This window comes from Zophobas morio, unplaced genomic scaffold, assembly GCF_036711695.1.
Source record: "Zophobas morio isolate AGI-343-1 ecotype UQ-CSIRO unplaced genomic scaffold, CSIRO_AGI_Zmor_V1 ptg000012l, whole genome shotgun sequence".
Lineage (NCBI taxonomy): Eukaryota > Metazoa > Arthropoda > Insecta > Coleoptera > Tenebrionidae > Zophobas > Zophobas morio.
This window is the reverse complement of record NW_026972117.1, coordinates 4,137,535-4,164,496: the sequence shown is the minus strand read 5'-3', so window position 1 is coordinate 4,164,496 and position 26,962 is coordinate 4,137,535. Positions and strand designations below refer to the sequence as shown.

The 26,962-nt window shown below is 29.3% G+C and overlaps 1 protein-coding gene across 1 annotated transcript; it reads right to left on the bottom strand.

Moving 5' to 3' along the window:
• Positions 1-450: 450 nt before the first annotated feature.
• LOC135128002 (uncharacterized) lies at positions 451-26,962 on the bottom strand. The gene is made up of 6 exons (XM_064054772.1): positions 26,293-26,962; positions 18,140-18,337; positions 9,263-9,795; positions 1,626-1,755; positions 1,384-1,569; positions 451-1,327 (listed from the first exon to the last, which is right to left on the bottom strand). Exons 1-6 carry the CDS (start codon positions 26,684-26,686, stop codon positions 747-749), a joined length of 2,022 nt encoding a protein of 673 aa, XP_063910842.1. The 5' UTR covers positions 26,687-26,962; the 3' UTR covers positions 451-746.

The following is a 26,962-nucleotide window of genomic DNA, read 5'->3' as shown; positions in this document are numbered from 1 at the left end:
CTGTCCTTTCTTAAAGAAGGCGAAACTTTTTCGGGGGTCCCAGGTGTCTTTTTTATTAATATTACTTCTTCTCGGGAATCCCAACTGCCTTTTTTTAGGAAGGTGAAAACTTTTTTTATATTACACTGTGGCTAGTACCTTCTATACTGTACTTATTCCATAGAGGTTACCACGAAAGAGTAAAATTCCGCAAAATCAAATTTTATAATTTTTCACTGGCGAGGGAAGTTCTGTGGAAATAACTTTTCACCAATATTTGTTAATTCTGTGGACATTGTCCTCCCCACACCGCCCATCGATACGGCTCTGCTGGTTTGTTTTGATTTTTTATTTGTTTTTAAATTTTCAATTTTGCGTTAGTTGAAATAATGCTATAAATACGCCAGACATTAAAAAAAGTAGGTATATATTTTATAAATTTATAACTGCAACGAAATATAAATAGTAAGATTATTCACAGTAACAAAATTGTTTGTAAATGTATGTACCAGTAGACTAGTTAGATTTTATAGCCTAGTTTTTTTATGAAACACATTTTTCCGAGTAGTTCGTGGACTGACTGAGTCATAAATGTTATTGCATATTCATGCAAGGCGTGCTGATGTGTGTTATTTATTTCCTTGGGTTTTTGTGTCCAGGAATTTTTGCTGTCGCACTCGGTAAGCGGTTGACGCTATTATAAATAAATATAATAAAACGATGTAAACAAATAAATTATTAAATTAGTTATAAAAAAAATCGTCCAACTATTTAAACATGTACAGCTCTTCAGGGTTGGTCCAGTGCTCCCAAGATTTCAGTTCTTCATACAACGTCTTCGTTTGACTCTCCTCAACGCGTATTTTTTGCAAGTGTGCCGCAGCAATGAGTTTATAATCTTTATTAATGTACCCTTTTTCCACTCCTTTTTTGATCAAGTTTTTGCAAGCTGTTAATTGCCGATCCGATGGTATCGTCGTGTTGAAAATCCCAGTGAAAGCAATTCGTACGCTTTTATCAGGATAACCGTATGTTTCAGGACCCCTATTTTTCCAGCCTCGTCCTTCGTAAGCTCTGCCATCACCCCCAGAAAGAAAATTGTAGCCGATATCTTCCCAGTTTTGGTTTTCCATGTGGAAAGTCTGAATCAGTCGAACACCTTGGACACATTGTTTAGGAGAGTAACAGTTTTCAGTGCCCGTGTGAAGGATCAGTACGTAAGGAACTGGGGTTTGCAGGTGTGGTGGTGGAGCCTTGGGGGTTTCGGCCGACCATTCCTGTCGTGAGACTAGTTCGAATGATGGAGGACGAATTGTTGTAATCCAACTGGTATCTAACGATGTACCTACTGAATAAAATAGGAGTTTTCGCTTCCTTGTTTTCGGTGGAGTCACTCTAGCTCACCTGGTGGTGTCGGGTTCGTTGACGTCTCTTTTGGGTGGAAATTGTCTATAGTACACTGGGAACTCACGTTGTTTTGACGTATTATCAAAAGGACGATCGTCACAAGTAGTAAAACAATCATTAAAATCAGAAAACATACTAATAATAGGGCAGTGTGCTTTTGCAGAAAATTTAAAATCCGAAAATCTTAAACGAAAACTATTTTTAAGTTAAAAGAGGTGGGACATTTGCGTACAGTTTACCTTTTGAGCGTTTAGAGTTTGTGGAAGTGGCACTGCCAGAGTTGCGCACTTCGATTTGTATTTGTTCATCACCTTGTGAGTTACCTTGCGAAAATTTTCCTATCACAGTTTTCATTTTTGGTTGCGTTTTCTTTCAGTTTCACGTTTGTTAGTCTTATGGTTGTACGCGCTGTTGAACATAATAGGGAATGAACACGGTCGGTTTGTAAAGAAACTTGTTTACTAGTAAAATTAGGTGGTATTTCCACTTGTTCGCATTGATATGCAGACCTGCGTGCTGGACGTGAACTTTATACATTCTCTTTTAGTATCAAGGAATCAAAAATGAATAGAGACGTTCAGAAATAACAATGCAATGTAGATTAATATTTTTGACACTACTTTTTTTATTTTTACGTTTTTTTTTTTAACCAAGTAGTTTCATTTACTGTTTGCTTTATTATATATAAAATGAAATATATATTTTTATTTCCTGGGTGTTAATTCTAACTGTTTCGACGTTTCATCACCGGTTTGAAAGTCACATTTTTAAAAAATCTTAGAAAGTTTCATATTTCACATTGGTGATTTCGGAAAAATGGTAGGAATTTGAAGAAATAGAACCGAAAACAACTTCTGGGCGTCGAAATCTACAAAAAATTTCTGTAAGTAGTTTTCGTAGGTGGTCGAAAAATGTCGACATTTTCGTACAAAATTTATTTGGAAAAATTGTCGAAAAAACTAGAAAATATTCTGGAAAATAAATTCATTATTATCATTATCATTATTATTATTATTATTATCTCGACGTGCTGATTCGAAAAATACAGCGTGTTTATGGTTCCAGAGTAAGGTTTTCTAAAAGTTTGACTTGGAAGTCAAATTAAAAAAAAATGTTAAAAAGTGCCGTGTTTCATTTTGGCGATTCTAGAAAAATGGTTGCAATTTTGAAAGAAACGGAACCAAAAATAACTTCTGGGCGTCGAAATATACAAAAAAATCTCTTTAGGTAAGTTCCGAAGTCAAAAAATGCCGAAATTTTTGACATTTTTTGTTGAAAATTGGCACTTTTGGAAAAATTTACTAAGAATCCACAAAAGAATCTGCGATATAGATCTCTTGTGTTTAAGGTTTCGGATCAAGATTTCCGAAATATGTATTAAGTTTAATATTAAAATTTTCTAAAAATTCTAAAAATTGACATGGTAGGAAAATTAAGCCTACAGAACTTTTGCAAGATTAAAATCGACAAAAAAATCTCCAGGCAATTTTCGAAGGTGGTTGAAAAGCGGTCGACATTTTCATGAAGGGTGTATTGAAAAATTGAGCTTTTTGGAAAAGTTGTAGAGAAATTCATAACATCCACTTTTGAAAACTATAGCGTGTTTGTGGTTTCTACACAAATTTTTCGAAATAATCGGTTCGAAAATCAAACTTTTTAAAAATCCAAAAATTGGCATATTTCTTGTTGGTGATCTGGAAAATGGTACGAATTTTCGAACAAATTGAACAGAAAATAACTCTTTTGGAAGTCGAAATCTACGAAAAAGCTCTATGGGTAATTTTCGAAGGTGATCTAAAGAATGTCGAAATTTTCATAATATGAGCTTTTGGAAAAATTTGCTTAAAAATCTGTCTCATCTATAAATAATTTTGGAATATGGATCTCCACGTGCTGAATCGAAAAGTATAGGGTGTTTATAAAGATTTTCAAAATATCCTCGTTGAAAAGCAAATTTTTTAAAAATCCTATAAATTATCAGTTTTCAAATGGACCATTAAAAAAAATAGTTAGAATTTTTGAAAAAATTTCGTCGAAATTATGCAAGACTGAGCTTTTGAAAAATAGATTTCACCGTGCTGATTCGAAAAAAGTAGTAGAAGATTTTCAAAATATTCGGTTTGAAAGGCAAAATTTTTAAAAAAACCTTAGAAAGTTTCTTATTTCATATTGGTGATTTTGGAAAAATGGTAGGAATTTTTGAAGAAATAGAACCGAAAACAACTTCTGGGCCTCGAAATCTACAAAAAAATCTCTTTAAATAATTTTTGTAGGTGGTCGAAAAGACGTCGAGATTTTCGTAAAAAAATTAATCTTTTGGAAAAATTGTCTAAAAAACAAGAAAATATTCCGGAAAATAAAATCATTATAAATATTATTATTAATATTATTGTTATTAATATTATTATTTTGACGTGCTGATTCGAAAAATATAGCGTGTTTATGGCCCCGGAGTAAAATTCTCGAAGTATTAATTTTGACAATCCTGGTAAAATCGTAAAAAATGCCTTATCATGTTGGCTATTCTGGAAAAATATAACAACATCGAAATTTGAACAAGCCATTCTTGAAAATCTGAGCATTTGCAAAAAGTTCACAAAAAATTTTGAGACAGATTATGACTTGAGAATTGAGCGTGTTTGTGATTCCGGACCAAGATTTTCGAAAAGTTCGACTGGAAAGTCAAATTTTTAAAAAATGTCAACAAATGCCGTATTTCATTTTGGCGATTCTAGAAAAATGGTAGCAATTTTCAAAGAAACGGAACCGAAAACAACTTCTGGGCGTTGAAATCTACAAAAAATTTTTTTAGGTAAGTTCCAAAGTTAGTCAAAAAAATGTCAAAATTTTTGGCATTTTTTGTTGAAAATTGAAACTTTTGGAAAAACTTACTAAAAATCCACAGACATTTGTGATATAGATCCAGGCACGCTGATTTCAAAAATATAGCGTGTTTAATAAGGTTCCGGATCAACATTTCCGAAATGTGTATTAAGTTTGATATTAAAATTTTCTAAAAATTCTAAAAATTGACATGATAGGAAGTATTTATGAAATTAAGCCGACAAAACTTTTGCAAGGTTAAAATCGACAAAAAAATCTCCAGGCAATTTTCGAAGGTGGTTGAAAAATGGTCGACATTTTCATAAAAGGTGTATTGAAAAATTGAGCTTTTTAGAAAAGTTGCAGAGAAATTCATAACATCCATTTTTTAGAATTTTCGAACCAATTGATAAAAAAATAACGCTTTTGGAAGTCGAATTCTGCGAAAAAGCTCTATGGGTAATTTTCTGAAGTGATCGAAAGAATGTCGAAATTTTCATAAGGGAGTATTAAAAAGATGAGCTTTTGGAAAAGTTGCCTTACTGAATCGAAAAATATACGGTATTTATGAAGATTTTCAAAATATCCGCTTTGTAAAGCGAATTTTTTAAGAATCCTATTAATTATCACTTCTCCAGTGGACCATTCAAAAAAATGGTTAGAATTTTTGAAGAAATTAAGCCGAAATTATGAAAGCGTCGTGGAAAGGAGAGTGTAGAAAATTTGAGATTTTGAAAATCAGATTTTAACGTGCTGATTCGAAAAATAGAGATTGTTTATGGTCCCGGAACAAGATTTTCAAAATATTTGGTTTGAAAGGCAAAATTTTTGAAAACTCGCAAAATTGCATATTTCAAATGGACGATTTTGGAAACATAGCAGGAATTTTGGGGAAATGAAGCTGAAAATATGACTTCTCGAAGGTGAAATCTACAAAAGTATTTATTTTATATAAAGTGAATTATATATTTTTATTTTTTTATATAAGCTAAGGAAATACTGTAATCGAGTCCATTCGACAACTGGCTAATTCTAAGTTTTTCGACGTTTCATGACCGGTTTGAAAGTCACATTTTCAAAATATCTTAGAAAGTTTCATATTTCATATTGGTGATTTCGGAAAAATAGTAGGACTTTTTGAAGAATTTAAGACATTTTCCTAGGTGGTCGAAAAAATGTAATCTTTTGGCAAAATTGTCTAAAAAATTAAAAAAATATTCTGGAAAATAAACTGATTATTATCATTATTATTATTATTATTCTTATTATTCTTATTATCTCGACGTGCTAATTCGAAAAATATAGCGTGTTTATGACTCCGGAGTAAAATTTTCGAAATATTAATTTCGAGAATCCTAGTTTTTCAAAAATCGTAAAAAATTCCATATTTCATGTTGGCGATTCTGGAAAAATGGTAAGAATTTTCGAACAAATTGAGCAGAGGTCGAAATCTGCGACAAAATCTCTATGGGTTGAAAAACTGAGCTTTTCACAATTTTACAAATAATTTTCAAAACAATGGAAAAGAAAACAACTTCTGGGCGTCGAAATCTATAAAAAACCTCTTTAGAGTTTCGAAATTAGTCAAAAAAATGTTTTTTTAAATCCTAAAATTTACCAATTTTCATCTGGACCATTGAAAAAAATGGTTAGAATTTTTGAAGAAATTATGCCGAAATTGTTAAAGGGTCGTGAAAACGAGAGTATAGAAAAATTGAGCTTTTGAAAACCAGACTTCTGATTCGAAAAATGTAGATTGTTTATGGTCCCGGAGCAAGGAATTTTCGGGGAAATGAAGAAAATCACTTCTAGAAGGTGAAATCTACAAAACAATTTTAATGTTTGCTTTATTTTATACAAAGTGTGTTATATTTTTTTATTTCCTGAGAGTAAGCTGAGTCCATTCGACGACTCGCTAATTCTAAGTTTTTCGACGTTTCATGACCCCTAGAGCACGAACGAATAGATCACTCGTTTGCGTCTATCTGTCGGTTTGTCTGTCTGTCTATCTGATTGCCGTCTGTCCAGATTTTTATTAGATAGATAATCTCCGAAACGACCGTACCGATTGTTGCCAAATTTTGTGTGAGTATTAGGAATATCTTGTAGATGGTAGAACGCTAGCCAAAATTTAGATAACCATTTCCAACAACAATAGAATGACGTCATTACCACACTTTACATTACACATGTGGCTTATGAATCCGTGTTAAGTTTTTACCTTAGACATTCAAATTTTTAGAAAGAAAAAAAAATTAAAAGGTGTAACAATATTTAGCAATTTAATGTTTTAAGGTTATCGTAAGCATGGCAAATCGTTAATCCAATTTTTTTTCGTTTATGTCCCCCAAAAGTGAACAATTCTGCCGAATAAATGTTTTTTAAATTTTAGAAAATAACATGCTTCTGCATCGTGATTTATGAATCCATAGTTGTTGTTTGAGTTGAGTTTTTACCCTTGGGATCCAATTTTTTGGGAAAAAAAATTATAACAATATTTTACAATTTAACTTTGGAACTGGAAAAACGGAATGCTGTGACATCTTGCAAATTTTTTATTGTAATTGGAAGCATCGTAAATCATTATTCAAATTCTGTCGGTAATCTTACAAAATGAGAGTTTTTGCGAAAAAACAGAGTGTAGTTAATTAAGAGACAAAATCAACCTGAACGTGCTTATAGTTGAATTCTATCGAACTATAAACATTAACAGTTGAAGTTAAGCATGTACTGAGAAATTGAGAACATCTACATTTTCCCGTTGGTTATTTGTTTCAAATGTATTTCAAACTGGTTTTTACTTTATTGAAGTTATCAGAAAGCAAAATCGCTGCTAAGAGAAGACTGATTTTCGCAAATGAGATACCTAATACCTAAGAAAAAAGAGGGCGGGTGGGCGGGGCTAATCCTTGCTAGCATAAAACTGATTTTGGCAAATGACATACCCTCTAAGAAAAGAGAGGGTGGGTGGGCGGGGCTAGTACCTGCTAAGATAAGACTGATTTTGGCAAATGAGATGCCTTCTAAGAAAAAACAGGGTGGGTGGGCGGGGCTAGTACCTGCTAAGATAAGACTGATTTTGGCAAATGACATACCCTCTAAGAAAAGAGAGGGTGGGTGGGCGGGGCTAGTACCTGCTAAGATAAGACTGATTTTGGCAAATGAGATGCCTTCTAAGAAAAAACAGGGTGGGTGGGCGGGGCTAGTACCTGCTAAGATAAGACTGATTTTGGTAAATGACGTACCCTCTAAGAAAAGAGAGGGTGGGTGGGCGGGGCTAGTACCTGCTAAGATAAGACTGATTTTGGCAAATGAGATGCCTTCTAAGAAAAAACCGGGTGGGTGGGCGGGGCTAGTACTTGCTAAGATAAAACTGATTTTGGCAAATGACATATCCTCTAAGAAAAGAGAGGGCGGGTGGGCAGGGCTAGTACCTACTAAGATAAGACTGATTGTAGCTATCCCGTAAGAAATTTAATTAAATTATTATAAGAAAAAACACTAGAGGCTCCAAGGCACTTTCAAATTTTTTCCAAACAGGAATACCTAGAAGCTCAAGATTCTTTTAAATTAAAAAAAAAAACTGCAAATAAACCAAGAATCTAGAAACTGAAGATCGAAATATTGAAAAATCAAAAAACAAAGAACCGAGAAATTAAAAAATCAGAATAAACAACTTTGGATGTGAAAACTAGAAAAATTGCAGATCGAAAAATTGCACAAAAATCTAAAAAAATGAAAAATCAAAACAATAGAGGTTGAAAAATTTCAACTTGAAAACCTGAAGAATTTCTCCCTCTCTTTTCTTACAGGGTATGTCATTTGCCAAAGTTGGTCTTATCTTAGAAGGTACTAGTCCGCCCACCCGCCCTTTCTTTTCTTAGAGAGTATGTGATTTGCCAAAATCTGTTTTATCTTAGCACCTTCGTTTTATATCAGGCAAACACTGTTGTCAAATGGAAATATTCTCATAAATTTTATTGTGGGTTTGTTCCATTCGACGAAAGTTTAGAACTTCGCCTAATAACTGTGAAATATTTAAATTTTCGTTTATAACTACAAGAGCTTTGAAATGTAAATATTGTCATTCGGGAAATCAGTGAGCATTTAATGCCTGATACAAGAATAAGAACAAGATATCCATTTACTTACTTTAAAGAAATCGACTTTGCAAAATCTTTACTGAGACTTCTAAAACAGTAAAACTTTTTGGTCTTATTTTTAAAATTATTTGTGGCACGAAATCAAAATAAGATTTATAGTTGTTTATTTCGCTGAATATTATTAAAACAAAAAGAAAAAAAATCTATTGCACGATGACAATTCCAACATGGTTTATAGAGTCGACAATGGCTTGAGCGCGCTCTGGTCTGTAGGTCAAACAAGTTCTCAAGCGACGCTGTTAGCAACCAGCGAAACAATAAAAAATTTTATTATTTATAAAAATTACACTTATCTTGCTACGATAACTTAAGCTCAATACAAAGATCATAACACTTATTTTTGGGACAAACAATGCAATCAGAAAAATTAAAACAAATCGCACTTAGGTCGAAACAATTTTTGTTGACGTTTATTTGTATTTACATTTGTCTACAGATTTAAAATATAAAAACTCAATATCAGTCTTATGAATACTTTCATTGTAGCTAATAAGTGTACATATTTACATACTTTTATTAAAAAAGTTCACAATAACATTTTGCAATCACATATTACAAATTTTTATAGAATTATTACTTGAAAATTACACAGAAGAAAGAAAAATCCTATAACCCCAAGGCCGCACTGCTTTAAATTGTAGATCATTTTCAGTTGTAGCATGTGGAAAATTGTGTGTTGCTGCAACATATCTTTTACGTAATGTTGTGTCATGCGACATAAAAATAGCCACTGTATCGTGTCGGTCGTTGTTATGCAAGCATGCAGTTCCGAATTAATTATTATTTCATTTCGACTATGTCAAACCAGAACAACGGTTCGAAACCACTATACCAGGACATCCGTTTTTTCTTTGTACTTTTATATCTTCCACACACTTTCAAACACATCAAGGACCCGCCGCCCAATGGTCCCACGTTTTCAACTCCTCATACAACGCATCCCCCGGACTTTTCGTAGTCTGGAGTTGCCTTGGCGCCAGCAACTTGTAATCCTTGTTAATGTATCCCAACTCCACCCCTTTTGCGATGACGTGCTTGCAGGCGGTGATCTGCCGCTCTGGCGGCTTGTACTTATTGAAAGTCCCGATGAAGGCAATTCCTATGCTGTGGGCGTTGTACCCGAACGTGTGAGCCCCCTCGGACTTCCAACCCCGGCCTTCGTAGGCTTCGCCGTTGCCTCCAACCAGGAAATTGTAGCCGATGTCCCACCAACCGCGACTTTCGATGTGGTAGGTCTGGATGTAGCGAACCTGGAAGACGCATTGGGCTTGAGAGGAACAGTTCTCGGTTGCTGTGTGGTGGATTATCACGTAGGGGACGGGGGTGTGGAGGGGTGTGGCCGGCTCGGTAGGGGGTTGCGCGAGCCACTCGAGGCGCGAAACCAACTTGAGCTTGGAGGGGAGGGTCAGGTTGGCCTTCGGATCTAGAAAAAAAAAAAAAATAGTCGGATTGAAGTCATCAAATGTTAGTAATAAATGAAGTCGTACTACGACGTGATAATTACGTAATTTACAACTTTAATCAAGTTAAACACTGTATAATTTTATTTCACGGCGAAATTATTATTAGAAAGACCATGTACTCTGTGAAAAGTGAAGGTTATTTTACAAATTAAATTGTTCGAGTAAAACTTCGGAGCATTTTGTAAAATATTCCAAAAATGCCGCTCCTACATGCTTTCCTGTAAGTTCATGCTATACAATGCAAATACGGTGACAACGCAAGTAAAATGAAATTTCTATAGAAAATTCAACCTGTTCAAGGTTGCGTTATTGTTAGAAGGAAGGACGAATTACGTGTGAAGTGTTGCTTTGATACAATAATAACGTCGAAAAAGTTTGTAATTCAGTAAAAACAAAACCAACATTCCCTTTACTTGTGGCGTTTTTTCTTCGCTGTTGCATTTCAGATAAAATTAATTTCTGGTTAGAGTCGTCGTTTTGTAGTTCCGCGGAAATGAACACCAGGTGTAAATAACTGCAAGTTTCAAAAATTGCCCTTGAAGTGCAGTCCAATAAATCTCGCTTCTTTGGAAAATTATAAAAAAAAATTACTATTTTTGTTTTCTGTAACAATTTTTTTGACTTGAATTGTTCATTTTTTCAATTTTTCATTTTTTTGTTTTTTTCCAGTTTTTCGATTTGCAGTTTTTCGAGTTTTCAAGTTTAAATTTTTCAGTTTTTCGATGTTTCAAACTTCCGAATTTTTCATTGTTTAGATTTTGTAATTTTTTTGTTTTTTCGGTTTTTAGTTTCTTCAATTTATCGATTTGCGATTTCTTAATTTTTCATTTTTTTTTGTTTCCTCAGTTTCTAGATTTTGCAATTTTTAATTTTTCGATTTTTCATTTCTTCAAATTTTTGTTTACAGGTTTTATTTTGGTTTTTTTTTTCTTTATTTTTACATTTTTTCGATTTTATAAGTTTTTCTTTTTTCAAATTTAATTTTTTAAATGTTTCGTTTTTTCAAGCTTTCCATTTGCAATTGTTTAATTTTTTAAATATTTTTTTTCTTTAATTTTACGATATGCATATACGCACGTCCACAAAATTTAAAATTTTTCAGTTTTCTTATTTTCCAACTTTGGGATGTTTAAATTTTTGTTGGATTTTGCGATTTTTCGATTTGAAATTTCACCAAGTTTCAATTTTTAATTTTTCAATTTTTCATTTCTTCAATTTTTCGGTTTGTAATTTAACGTTTCGGTTTTTATTTATTTTTTATTTTTTTCAATTATTCCATTCTATAATTTTTTGTTTTTCAATTTAAATTTTTTCAATTTTTCGTTTCTCCAATTTTTTGAATTGCAATTTTTCGTGCCTGTTTCTTCAATTTTACGAATTGCAACTATTTTCCAACTTTTGGATGTTTAATTTTTAGATTGAGCAATTTTTCGATTTGAAATTTTACCAGATTTGAATTTTTAATTTTTAATTTTTTCATTTCTTCAATTTGTCGGTTTTAATTTTTCGTTTCAGTTTTTACTTTTTTATTTTTTCAATGATTAGATTCTATTATTTTTTATTTTTTGATTAAAATTTTTCAGTTTTTCGTTTCTTCAATTTTACGGAATGCATCTCTACAAGTTTTCCTTTTTTCCAACTTTTGGATGTTTAATTTTTAGATTTAGCAATTTTTCGATTTGAAATTTTACCAGATTTGATTTTTTATATTTTCAATTTTTCGGTTTGTAATTTTTCGTTTCGGTTTTCTATTTTTTTATTTTTTCAATTATTCCATTCTATAATTTTTTATTGTTTAATTAAAATTTTTTCGTTTCTTCAATTGTTCGATTTCCAATTTTTCACCTTTTCATTATTCTTTATTCAATTTTACGAAATGCATCTCCACAAGTTTTCCTTAAATTTTTCAGTTTTCTTATTTTCCAACTTTTGGATGTTTATTTTTTAGATTTAGCTATTTTTCGATTTGAAATTTCACCAGATTTGCGTTTTTAATTTTTCAATTTAAATTTTTTCAATTTTTCGATTTGCAACTTTTCTATATTTTATGCTTCTTTCTTCAATTTTACGAAATGCATCTCTACAAGTTTCCCTTTTCAAATTTTTTAGATTTTCTATTTTCCAATTTTTGTATGTTTAATTTTTAGATTTAGCAATTTTTAGATTTGAGATATCAAGTTTCAATTTTTAATTTTTCAAGTTTTCATTTCTTCAAATTTTTGTTTCGGTTTTTTTTCTTTATTTTTTCAATTATTCGATCTTGTAATTTTTTGTTTTTTTCAATATTAAGTTTTTCAATTTGCAATTTCAGGTTGTCATTTTTAAATTTTTCAGTTTTCCAACTTTCGAATGTTTCAATTTTTAGATTTTGCAATTTCACGAGATTTCAATTTTTAATTTTTCAATTTTTATATTTTTCAATTTTTCATTTCTTCAATTTTTCGATTTGCAGTTTTTAGTTTCAGTTTTTTTATTTTCTTAATTTTTTCAATTTTTCGGTTTTTTATGCTTTGATTTTCTAATTTTTCTTTTTGTCAATGTGAAATATTTCAATTTTCGGATTTTTCAGTTTTTCGATTTGCAATTTTTTTATTTTTCAACCTTTTGATTTTTAAATTTCCCGTTTCTTCAATTTCTGATTTACAGTTTTTTCCAGTTTTCATTTTAAATATGTATCTAATAGTTTTTCTGCTTTACGATTTTAGAATTTTTTCCATTTTTCAGTTATTTGATTTTAAAACTTTTTCATTTATTCAATTTTTCATTTCTTCAATTTTTCGATTTGAAATTTTTAATTAGGGTTTTTATTTTCTTTATTTTTGGATTTTTTAATTTTCGATTTGCCATTTTTCAGTTCGGCTTTTTATTTTCTTCATTTTTTCAGTTTTTCGGTTTTTCAATGTGCTGATTTTTCTTTTCTGTAATATTTTTTCAATTTTTGGACTTTTCAATTTTCGATTTTTTGCCAACTTTAAGACTTTCTAATTTTTCTTTCTTCAATGTGAAATTTTTCAATTTTGGGTATTTTCAATTTTTGATTTTTGAAATTTTACCAGATTTGAATTTTTAATTTTTCAGTTTTTCATTTCTTCAATTTTTCGGTTTTAATTTTTCGTTTCGGTTTTTTATTTTTGTATTTTTTCAATTATTAGATTCTATAATTTTTTATTTTTTAATTAAAATTTTTCAGTTTTTCGTTTCTTCAATTTTACGAAATGCATCTTTACAAGTTTTCCTTTTTAAATTTTTCAGTTTTCCTATGTTCCAACTTTTGGATGTTTAATTTTTAGATTTAGAAATTTTTCGATTTGAAATTTCACCAAATTTGAATTTTTATATTTTCAATTTTTCGGTTTGTAATTTTTCGTTCCGGTTTTTTATTTTTTCTATAATTTGTTTTTGTTTAATTAAAATTTTTTCGTTTCTTCAATTTTTCAATTTCCAATTTTTCAGTTTTTCATTATTCTTTCTTCAATTTTACGAAATGCATCTCCACAAGTTTTCCTTAAATTTTTCAGTTTTCCTATCTTCCAACTCTTGGATGTTTAATTTTCAGATTTAGCAATTTTTCGATTTGAAATTTCACCAGATTTGGATTTTTAATTTTTCAGTTTTTCATTTCTTCAATTCGGTTTGTAATTTTTCGTTTCGGTTTTTTTTTCAACTATTTGATTCTATAATTTTTTGTTTTTGAATTTTAATTTTTTCAATTTTAAGTTTCTTCAATTTATCGATTTGCGATTTCTCAATTTTTCAATTTTCCTATTTTCCAACTTTTGGGTGTATAATTTTTGGATTTAGCAATTTTTCGATTTGAAATTTCACCAGATTTGAATTTTTAATTTTTCAATTTTTCGGTTTGTAATTTTTCGTTTGGGTTTATTTTTTCTTATTTTTTCAATTATTCGATTCTATAATTTTATATTGTTTATTTAAAAATTTTTTGTTTCTTCAATTTTTCGATTTCCAATTTTTCAGTTTTTCATGATTCTTTCTTTAATTTTACGAAATGCATGTCTACAAGTTTTCCTTTTTAAATTTTTCAGTTTTCCTATTTTCCAACTTTTGGATGTTTAATTTTTAAATTTAGAAATTTTTCGATTTGAAATTTCACCAAATTTGAATTTTTATATTTTCAATTTTTCGGTTTGTAATTTAACGTTTCGGTTTTTATTTATTTTTGATTTTTTTCAATTATTCCATTCTATAATTTTTTGTTTTTCAATTTAAATTTTTTCAATTTTTCGTTTCTCCAATTTTTTTAATTGCAATTTTTCGTGCCTGTTTCTTCAATTTTACGAATCGCAACTATTTTCCAACTTTTGGATGTTTAATTTTTAGATTTAGCAATTTTTCGATTTGAAATTTTACCAGATTTGAATTTTTAATTTTTCAGTTTTTCATTTCTTCAATTTTTCGGTTTTAATTTTTCGTTTCAGTTTTTACTTTTTTATTTTTTCAATGATTAGATTCTATAATTTTTTATTTTTTAATTACAATTTTTAGTTTTTCGTTTCTTCAATTTTACGGAATGCATGTCTACAAGTTTTCCTTTTCAAATTTTTCAGTTTTCCTATTTTCCAACTTTTGGATGTTTAATTTTTAGATTTAGAAATTTTTCGATTTGAAATTTCACCAAATTTGAATTTTTATATTTTCAATTTTTCGGTTTGTAATTTTTCGTTTCGGTTTTTTATTTTTTCTATAATTTTTTATTGTTTAATTAAAATTTTTTCGTTTCTTCAATTTTTCAGTTTTCAATTTTTCAGTTTTTCATTATTCTTTCTTCAATCTTACGAAATGCACACAAGTCTCTCCACAAGTTTTCCTTAAATTTTTCAGTTTTCCTATTTTCCAACTCTTGGATGTTTAATTTTTACATTTAGCAATTTTTCCATTTGAAGTTTCACCAGATTTGAATTTTTAATTTTTCAGTTTTTGATTTCTTCAATTCGGTTTGTAATTTTTCGTTTCGGCTTTTTTTTCAACTATTTGATTCTATAATTTTTTGTTTTTGAATTTTAATTTTTTCAAATTTAAGTTTCTTCAATTTATCGATTTGCGATTTCTCAATTTTTCAATTTTCCCATTTTCCAACTTTTGGGTGTTTAATTTTTGGATTTAGCAATTTTTCGATTTGAAATTTCACCAGATTTGAATTTTTAATTTTTCAATTTTTCGGTTTGTAATTTTTCGTTTCGGTTTTTTTTTTTCAATTATTCGATTCTATAATTTTATATTTATTTAAAAATTTTTTGTTTCTTCAATTTTTCAGTTTTTCATGCTTCTTTCTTTAATTTTATGAAATGCATCTCTACAAGTTTTCCTTAAATGTTTCAGATTTCCAATTTTCCAACTTTGGGATATTTCAATTTTTCATTTCTTCAGTTTTTTAGTTTGTAATTGTTCGTTTCGGTTTTTATTATTTTTTTATTTTTTCAATTATTCGATTCTATAATTTTTTGTTTTTCATTTTAAGTTTTTTCAATGTTTCGTTTCTTCCATTTTAAATCAGTAAATAAAAAAAAATTCAATTTTTCATGCCTGTTTCTTCAATTTTACGAAATGCACCTCTGCAAGTTTTCATTTTAAAATTTTTCAGATTTCCTGTTTTCCAACTTTTGGATGTTTAATTTTTAGATTTAGCAAATTTTTCGATTTGAAATTTCACCAGGTTTCAATTTATAATTTTTCAATTTTTCATTTCTTCGGTTTTATTTTCTTTATTTTTTCGATTATTCGATCTTGTAATTTTTGTTTTTTTCAATATTAATTTTTTTTAATTTGCAATTTCAGGTTCTCATTTTTAAATTTTAGAATTTTTTCCATCTTTCAGTTATTTGATTTTAAAACTTTTTCATTTCTTCAATTTTTCGATTTGAAATTTTTCATTTTTATTTTCTTTATTTTTAAATTTTTTAAATTTCGTTTTGCCAGTTTTCATTTAAGTTTTTTATTTTCTTAATTTTTTCAGTTTTTCGCTTTTGCAATGTGCTGATATTTGTTGAAATTTTTTCAGTTTTTGGATTTTTCAATTTTTGATTTGCAATTTTTCGATTTTCCAACTTTTAGATTTTCTAATTATTGCTGCTTTTTTTTTCAAGGGTATTTTTTGAATTTTTGAATTTTTTAAATTTTCGATTTGACATTTTTCATTTCGGTTTTTTACTTTTTTCATTTTTTCAGTTTTTCGCTTTTTCAGTGTGCTGAATTTCTTTTTTTTTCAATATTTTTTCAATTTTTGGACTTCCCAATTTTCGATTTTCTAATTTTTTTTTTCAGTGTGAAATTTTTCAATTTTCGGATTTTTCACTTTTTGATTTGCAATTTTTAAAATTATCCACTTTTTCAGTAATTGGATTTTAAACTTTTGTCATTTATTCAATTTTTCAATTTACAATTTTTCATTTCGGTTTTTATTTTCTTCATTTTTTCAGTTTTTGGATTTTTCAATTTTCGATTTGCAATTTTTCAATTTTCGATTTGCAATTTTTCAATTTTCCAACTTTTAGATTTTTTAATGTCTCGTTTTTTCGATTTTAAAATTTTCAGTTTCTCGATTTTTCAAACTTTCGTTTTTTGAATTTTTGACTTGCAACTTTTTCAGTTCGTTTTTTTTTAATTTTACAATTTTAGATTTTTCAGTTGTTGGATTTTAAAACTTCCTCGATATTTAATTTTTCAATTTTTCGATCTTTCAATTTTACATTTGTTTTCAACTTTACAATTTTGACGATACTAAAATTTTTCGATTTATAAATTTTTTTCGATTTCTAGCTTTTCAGTGTTCCGATTTTTCAGTTTTTCAGTTTTTCGATTTTCCAATTTCTTTAGATTTTTAGTTTTTCGTTTTTTTCAATTTCTCGACTTCTTGAGATTTCAATTCAAGTTGTCAAGTTTTCAATTTTTAATTTTTCGATGTTCCGATGTTTCGATTTTTCGATTTTCCAATTTCTTGATGTTTGGATTTTCCAATTTTTTACATTTTAATTTTGGAAATTTTCAATTTCTCCAGTTTTCCGATTTTTTTAATTTTAGATTTTTCGATTCTACGAATTACTAATTTTTTAAAATTCCAATTTTTTCATTTTTTAAATAATCCTTTTTTCGACTTCTCGGTTTTTCAATGTTTGCAGTTTTTCGAATTTTCGATTTTTTGATTTTTCAATTTTTCGGTTTTCCAATTTCTCGGATTTTCGTTGTTTTTCGAACGTTTGATTCATCGTAATTTCGATTTTTCAATTTTTCAATTCTTCGAGTTTTCAAATTTTCGATATTTAAAATTTTTGGTTTTTCGAATTTTGTATTTTTCAATTATTCAATTTTGTGATATTTCAATGTTTCGATTTTTCTTAATTTTAAATTATTGGATTTTTCGATTTTATTTTATTTACTTTTCAATTTTTCGATTTTTGAAATCTTCCATTTCCCAAGAAATGGATAATTGAAAAATCGAAAGATGAAAAACGGAAAAAAAAAACGAAATATAATATCGAAATAATGAAAAATAAAGAAATCGGAAAATTGGATAATTGCCAAATCCAAAAATTGCTAAAATGGAATATTTAAAAATTGGAAAATTGAGTAATTAAAAAATCAAAGATTGAAAATTTGAAGAAAGAATAAACAAAAAACTGTAAAATTAAAAGAAACATTGAAAGAATAAAAGAACTGAAATAATGAAAAATTGTGATATAAAACCGAGAAAATGGAAATTAAAAAGCCGGGAAAATGAAAAATAAAAACCAAGAACTCGAAAAATTGAGGAAAGAAAAATTTTAAAATCGAAGAATTAAAAATTGAGAAAATGGAAAATTGTAAAATCAAAAAATTGAAAATTCGAAAAATAAAAAAAAAATAGGAAGGCGAGAAACTGAAAAATTAACATGTAAACAAATTTACTATTGTAAATCTAGTAGTTTTGAAAAATTTGGATAGACAGACAGACAGACGTAAACGGGAGACCTATTTATTCGTTTTCCAAAAATTTGAAACGCGTCACGGAATCCAAAACATTTCCTATTCCTACTAATAAGCTTTTACTTTATTTGCGTCCCATTAGGAAAACATGTGCAGCAATTAGGAAAACCCAAATATTACCAGCACCCATCACCGTTCGATAACCCACTTCCAGTGGCGTACCCACACCTCTACCTGCATACCAACAAAGCGTTTTGCCAGACCCAACAACAAAGCAAACCAACTTTGGGGCAAATAAACTACGTTTTATGTCATTGTTTTTACGACCAAGTGAAGGTGAAGTTTACCATTGTGCATTCCATGCACGCGACCTTTCCACCTTACCTAAGGGCGCAGCGATGGGTGTATTTGATCCTTGTTCGTCCCGATCTGCCTTATTGCTTGGCTCGTCGTCCGCGGGAACGGGATTGTGCCTTAATAATAAAACTACCATTAAAATTGCTAAAGAGACCATTAACACCGCAAGAAGACTGACTAGAATGACGACGTTTTGGTGGGCGAAGGTCTGGAATCGTCGGAATCCTGCAAACAAAGAATTAGTATCAAGGTTGATTAGGGTTGTGACAGCCTTAACTGATAAAGACGGATCATTTTATTTATAAATAACGTCACGTTAGTGAACAATAGTCTAACCACTAATTTGATTCAAGGTAATCTAGGCTGGAAACGACAAAGCGAGAAGAGAGACTGATATTCAAATAATCGCCTTGTTAAAATTGAAGACAGGTTTATTTGCATAAAGCGCTTTCTCTGAGTACGTTTAATTGTGGTCTAAAGGACGTTTGTTTGATTTAGGAGTGAGGAAATTGCAAGGACTTAATTTCGTTACGCGATCCTTAAAATTAATAAATAAATAAATAAATAAATAAGGCCAACGTTTGCACTGCGTTCTATTTTTAAAGATTTGGTAATGATAAAATTTAAATTAGCGTAGCAACGTTAGGAATTTCGTTTGTTTGGAGAAGTATATTTGCATTTACTACAATAAAGTTTAAAGTAGATTTAACACGCTTAAGTGCAGTTAAGCTGAGTCAGGTTTTTTTTTATCTACGATTTTTAGACGGTGATTTTTAATCAGAATTTCAATTTCAACCGCAACGGAAATAATGAAATATTAATAAATAAACTAAATGAAATGTGCGTTAGTAGTTTTTCTGTGAAATGTGAGTTGTTCTATGTTTGTCATTATTATCAGTTTATTTATTATAGGTTTAATTAACCTCAGCTTTGTCGTGTTTATATCTAGTAAACTTTTATGATTTCTTTAAGCCGATTTTTTTAACTTGCTTCATATATGTATTGTTAGACAATTTATTTTTGAAAACAAATATGTTACAAATATTTTGTTAACACATACAATTTGTTCACGGTAAATTTTACATAAAAATGAACGAAAATCTTTTTTACTATATTTTTCAAACTAAATAAAGTTAGTACAAAAAGCATAACTGCTTTTAGAAAAATCGAAAAGTCGAGAAATCGAAAAATTGAAAAACTGAAAAATCGAAATTCGAATAGTCGAAAAATCTACAGATTTGAGTATGCGAAACATCAAAAAATCAAGAAATCGATGAACAGAAAAATCTGAAATTTAAAAAACCTAAAAATTCCAAAATAGGGAAAACTTGAAAAATTCCAGAAATTGAAATGTTGAAAAATTGAGAAACCAAAAACCTGAAAAATCGTTAAATCGAAAAAATGAAAAGTCGAAAAATTTTCAAAATCAAAAAAACCAAAAATGTAGAAATCAAAAAATTTAAAATTTAAAAAATCGAAGAATTGCAGAATCGAAAAATCGAAACGAAACATCGGAAAATTGGAAAATCGAAAAATTAAAAAGCCACAAAGTCGAAAAATCGAAATATCTATCGAGAAATGGAGCAATAAAAACTGGAAAATTGAAAAATCGAAAAGCCGAGGAATCGAAAAATTAAAAAACTGAAAAATCGAAATTCGAAAAGTCGAAAAATCTATAGAATGAGTATGTGAAACAACAAAAAATCGAGAAATCGATGAACCGAAAAATCCGAAATTTAAAAAACCTAAAAATTAAAATATGGAAAACTAAAAAAATGTTGAAAAAATGAGAAATCACAAATCTGAAAAATCGTGAAATCTAAAAAATGAAAAGTCCAATAATTTTAAAAATCAATAAAACGAAAAATCTCAAATTTGAAAGATCGAAAAATTGCAGTATCGTAAACTCGAAACATCGGAAAATTGGAAAATCGAAAAATTGAAAAATACAAAAATCTAAAAATTAAAATTTGGAAAACTTGAAAATTCCTAAAATTGAAATGTTGAAAAATTGAGAAACTAAAAAGCTGAAAAACCATGAATTCGATAAAACGAAAAGTAAAAAAAAATTCAAAATTAAAAAATAATCGAGAAATCGAAAAATGCAAAAATGAAAAAACTGAAAAATCGAAAAATTTAAATTTTAAAGATTGAAAAATTGCAGAATCGAAAAATCAAAACATTGGAAAATAGGAAAATCAAAAAATTGAAAAGCCACAAAGTTGAAAAATCGAAAAACTGAAAAATTAAAAACTAAACATTTGAAGAATTATAAAAAATCAATAAACCGATAAATTGAAAAATGGAAAAATTTAATACCTGAATAATTGATACTTGGAAAATTGAAAGTTTAGAAAATAAAAAATGTTTAAAATCGAAAAATAGAAATACTGGAAAATCCAAAGTCGAAAAGTAGAAAAATCGAAATGTCAAAAAATTGAAAAATCTGAGATTTAAAAAATCGAAAATTGGAAAATCAAAAATGTAAAAAATTGAAATATCAAAATGGCAAATCGGAAAATTGAAGAATTGAAAATACCGAAAATGAAATATCGAAAAATTAAAAAATGTGTAAATCTAAAATTTAAAAAATTTAAAAATTAAAATATCTTAATCGATAAATCGAAAAATTGAAAAATTATAAAATTGAAAAATCGAAAATTCAAAATATTGATGAATTAAAATAATTCCCAAAATTGAAATGTTGAAAAATTCATAAATCAAAAACCTGAAAAATCGTGGAATCGAAAAAATGAAAAGTCGAATAATTTTAAAAATCAAAAAATGAAAAATCTAGAAATCATAAAATTTAAAATTTAAAACATCAAAAAATTGCAGATTCGAAAAATCGAAATATCGGAAAATATTGGAATGTTGAAAAAATGAGAAATCAAAAACCTGAAAAATCATGAAATCGAAAAAACGAAAAATTATCGAGAAATTGAAAAATGTCAAAATTAAAAAACTAAAAAATCGAAAAATCTAAAATTTAAAAGATCGAAAAATAGCAGAATCGAAAAATCGAAGCATTGGAAAATTTCAAAATCAAAAAATTGAAAAGCCACAAAGTTGAAAAATCGAAAAACCGAAAAATTAAACACTAAACAATTGGGAAATTATAAAAAATCAATAAACGGAAAAATTAAAAAATTGAAAAATCGGGAAACTGAACAATCGAAAATTCGACGAATCGACGAATCGAAATTTCGATAAATCGAGAAATCGAAAAATTGAAAAATGGAAAAATTTAATACCTGAAAAATTGATACTTGGAAAATTGAAAATTTGGAAAATCAAAAATTTTAAAAATCGAAATATAGAAATCTTGGAAAATCCAAAACTGAAAAGTAGAAAAATCGAAATGTCAAAAAATCGAAAAATTGCAAAATGGAAAAATTTAATCCCTGAAAAATTGATACTTGGAAAATTGAAAATTTGGAAAATCAAAAATTTTTAAAATCGTAAAATGGAAATGCTGGAAAATCCGAAATTGAAAAGTAAAAAAATCGAAATGTCAAAAAATTAAAAAATTGAAAAATCTAAGATTTAAATAAAATCGAAAAATTGGAAATGAAAAAATGTAAAAAATTGAGAGATCAAAATGGCAAATCGGAAAATTGAAGAAAGGAAATATTAAAAATTCCGAAACTGAAATATTGAAACATTAAAAAATCTGTAAATCTAAAATTTAAAAAATTTAAAAACTAAAATATCTTAATAAATCGAAAAATTAAAAAATTAAAAAACTGAAAAATCGAAAATTCGAAATATCGAAGAATTAAAATATGGAAAACTTGAATAATTCCCAAAATTGAAATGTTGAAAAATTCATAAATCAAAAACCTGAAAAATCGTGGAATCGAAAAAATGAAAAGTCGAATAATTTTAAAAATCAAAAAACGAAAAATCTAGAAATCAAAAAATCTAAAATTTAAAACATCAAAAAATTGCAGAATCGAAAAATCGAAACATCGGAAAATTGGAAAATTAAAAATTGAAATCCACAAAGTGGAAAACCGAGAAATCGAAGTATAACCCTACATTGAAAAACCAAAACATTAAAAATTGAAAAATTGAAAAATTTTAAAGCTGAAAAATCAAAAAATTGAAAAACTGGGAAATATAAAATAAAAAAGTCTAAAACTTAATTTATGGAAAATTTAAAAAATTTCCAAAATTGAAATGTGGAAAAATTGAGAAATCAAAAACCTGAAAAATCATGAACTCGAAAAAACGAAAACTCGAAAAATTTTAAAAATCGAAAAATTATCGGGAAATCGAAAAAAGTAAAAATTAAAAACTGAAAAATCGAAAAATCTAAAATTTAAAAGATCGAAAAATTGCAGAATCGAAAATTCAAACCATTGAAAAATTGGAAAATCAAAAATTTGGAAAGCCACAAAGTTGAAAAATCGAAAAACCGAGAAATTGAAGTAACCTAAAATCGAAAAACTGAAAAATTGAACATTCGAAAAATTCGCAAACTGAACAGTAGAAAATTCAATCAATTGAAATTCGATAAATTGGGAAACCGAAAAACTAAAAAATGAAAAAAAATTAAAAACCGAAAAATTGAAAATTTGGAAAATCAAACATTTTAAAATTCCAAAAATTGAAAAACTGGAGAATCCAAAACCGAAAAGTAGAAAAATCGAACTACGAAAAATAAAAAAATCTAAGATTTAAAATATCGAAAAATTGGAGAACTGAAAATATAAAAAATCAAGAGATCAAAACGAAACATCGAAAAATTGAGGAATCGATATATTGGAAAATCCGTAAACTGAGTGTTGAAAAATTAATAAATCGATCGAAAAATTGAAAAATCTAAGAAAAACTGAAGACGAAAAATTGAGAAATTAAAAATCATTCTGAAAATAGAGAAACTGAAGAACTGAAAACGGAAAAATCGATAAACCGAGAAGTCCAAACATCCAAAAGTTAAGAAATCTAAAAGTCGAAAAATGGATAAATCGGGAACTGAACAATCGAAAATTCAAAGCATCGAAATCTCGATAAACCGAGAAATCGAAAAATTGAAAAATTTAAAAACCGAAAAATCCAAAAATTTCGAAAATCAGAAAAAATTTAAAACGTACGAGGTAAGCGCCAAATATTCTCGGCCTAACAAAGAAAGAGACCTGATGGAAAAAAATTAAATATTTATATTTCAACATAGTCTCTGTTAACTTCAATACATTCAAAACTACGTTCAACTAACAGCTCTATCCGTTTAAAAAAATTATTTGAATCTTTATCACTAAAATGATGTAGTACTGCCGTTTGCACTTCTTTATCCGTCCCAAACGTTTTCCCTGCAAGTCGTTTTTTAACTTAGAGAACAGTTAATAATCGTTCGAAGCTAAGTCAGTACTATAGGGTGGGTGCTCAAGTTACTCGAAGTCACAGGCCCCTATAGCAGCTTGAGAAAGACATGCGGTATGAACGGGCGCATTGTCATGAAGCAATCGAACGCCTCTTGCTAATTTTCTCGGCCTTTTTTCCCAAATACGTTCTCCTAATTTATGCAATAAGTAACCATAATATGTAGCGTTGACAGTGGTATTTCATCCTTTAAAATTAATCAACAACATGCCTTTACAGTCCCAAAAAATTGTGGCCATGATTTTTTTGGAAGATTGATTCGTCTTCAAGGGTTTCTTACCCCATGCGAAATAACTGTAATCATTTTTTTTAGTAAAATGTGAAGGACAAGCTTCAGCAAACACAAAAACCATCCTGCCCTTAACACCCTTTAGAGCAATTCCATCTTTTGCTAAGAATTTTATTGCCGTTCGATTTTCAATTTTAAACAGGCATCATGAGTCCATAATTTTTCAAAGATTACTCCTCAAATGTATCAAAACTAATGGGCAGTAGGGCTTGAAATTTTACACACATACTGCGGGGACCCTCTAGTCTTCTATGAGTTGCACAAATTTCCCGATGAGCAATCGCAAATATATCAGGCCGAGAATATTTGGCGCTTACCTCGTAGAAAATCTAAAACCGAAAAGCCGAAAACTCGAAATATCAGGAAATTGAAAAACAGAAAAGTCCAAAATTTAAAAAATCAAAATGTAAAATATTGAGAATTCAAATTGAAAAATCAAAAAACTCGAAAATTGAAACATTGAAAAATCGACTTGAGAAGTGGAGACATCAAAAGTTGAGAAATCGATAATTGGGAAAATCAAAGTCTAATGTTGAAAAATTGAAAATTTAGAAAGGTCAAAAAATGAAAAATAGAAAAATTTAAAAATCTTAAGACTGCAGAATCGAATAATTGAAGACTCGTAAAATTGAAGAATCTAGAAGTTGAAAAACTGAAATATGTGTCGGAAAAATAAGAAAATGAAAAAATAGAGAAATCCAAAATTGGTTAATTCGAGAAATTGAAGACTCGAAAAATTGGGAAACCGAAACATTTGGAAACGCCAAAAATTGAAAAATCAAAATATCGGAAAACCCTAAATTGAAACTTTGGAATAACTTTGAACACATGTATAAACCTGAAATTTAAAAGATCGGAATATTAAAATATCCCAGAACTGAATTATCGAAACATTGAAAAATCGAGAAATAAACATGAAAAAAACGAAAAATCTAAAATTTAAAAATTCGAATAATAGAAAATGTAAAAAATCCAGAAATAAAACGAAGAATCGTAAAATTGAAGGCTCGAAAATTGAAGAATCTACGTTAATTTTACTGTTGTAAAATTTGGAAATGACATCATTCCATTGTTAGTGGGGACGATCAGACAAATTTTGATGATATTGCTAATATTAATGCACAGTTTGACAACAATTGGTAGATACAGTAATTTGGGTCATTATCTGTCTGCTAAAAATCGATAGACAGACAGAAATGGGAGACATATTTTTTTGTATTTTAGAGGTCATGAAATGTCGATAAAAAATAAACGTGGTCGGTCGTCCGATGGACCCGATTACAGTCCTTCTTTAGCTTAAAATAGACTCATTTTGGTTTTTCCCAATCACACTCTAAAAACATTTGATTTATGGTTAAATATAATGACGCTACCGATGTATCTATATATAATTCTATAATAAACGCAATAAAAACTTTCAACAGAACAAAATGAAAAAGTACAAATTCTTCCAAAGCTATGACATATATATCTCTTATTTTTTGTTTACAACACAATTTTAACCATCAATAAAACAAAATAATTGTTCGTAGAATTAATGAAGTAATTTACCAAATTAGTTTATTGAGTTGTACTAAGTAAAATACGAAACGAAACTGACATAATTGCAGCATTTTAATCATGTTTTCGTAATAACAGTATTTAGCTGATAATAGCTTCAATAACAAAGCCAACTCGTTACAAAGTACATCCTTTTTTTTATAAATATCGCTATCTAAAGTCAATTAAATGCCTGAAGCTAAAATGTAGCCAAACTAAATCACCTTTCAAAATTAAATTAATGAATATTCATGAGCAGAAACAATCGATTGTTGTTGCCATTTAGTTACAAAACGTTTAATGACTTTTTATTCTTGAAAATCTGTGATAAACGATGAGGTTATCGAGTCCGTTATCAGGCGGAGTCGTCGCATCGAACACTACCTTGCTCTTATCAGCAATGGCCTTGTTAGTGGCGCACAAAAATTTAAATTCAAGCTTTGAATAGACATAGTTTTCCATAGATTGGTAATTTTGACAACGCTCACATTCCTACCACTTTCCCGATTTCTGAAAAAACGTTTCTTTAGTGGAAAAATTTCGTACTACAATCGATTTTGTTGTTCGACGTAAAGTTTTGTTAAGAATTATAAGAAATGTTTTTTCTTTAGAAAGATTAGCTTTAACCATCAACTAATTGTTCGCGGAATTAACGAGGTGATTTACAAATTATTCCATGGATGAAACCAACCATCTACGACCTTTAATCAAATTCTCGTAACGCTATCAGCGTAAAGAATAAACCAAACTAGTATCAACCGAACTCGTTTTTACGGATGTATTGCATCCTGTCAAAAATTACCGCCGACCATCAACTAAACGCCTCATTGTGAAGTTCACCAGAACGTGAAACCACCTTCCAAAAACAAATGTATTTACAAGCAGAAACAACCGATTTAACGCCACCTAGTTACAACCGCTTAATCACTTTCTTATCATCTACGTCGCAACAGAGAAAATCAGGCACCTGACACAGTGTTTTCCTGCACTGCAGGTTTCTCCGCACTCCCCTTGACAGGGAGATCTGCAATAAACGAAGGGTTATCGAGTCCATTATCATCCACAGTCGCCGCATCTATCACCACTTCACCGCCACTTTTGTCCGCGATGGGCTTGCCATTGGCGTACAAGAACTGCTTTATCGTCACTGGTCCCTGATAGAACGTTTTGTTCCCGAAATGGACGTCACTAGAGTTCTGCACCGAGATGTTCCCGAAGGAGGGGGGCTCCGCGGGGCCGTCGTCGTGCAGGACGACGGCGCCGTCGTAATCGTCCTCGTCGGACGCGGTGCTGACGGTCTCTTCGCCATCGCTGTTCAACGACGAACTGGCTACGACTGTCCCTTCCGGAACCGGAACCATTCCGGGACGAACGGCGACGCATTCAAATCACCAGCACGCCCGAACGATAAGCCATGCGAGGAACGACTGCATTGCGGCTGTGCGACTTTGCCGTCTTTGGACAACATTGAGGTGGGTTATCGATTAAGGAGTCAGTGACGTCGGATGGAGAAGGGCCGCTGCTGGGGACTGATTTTGAAATTAATGGAGTGGCGGAATTTTTTACACAGAACTGGTTGAAGCTGTTAGCGATGACGAAGACAGTGAAGATAATTTTCTAAAACAATAGTGATCTGT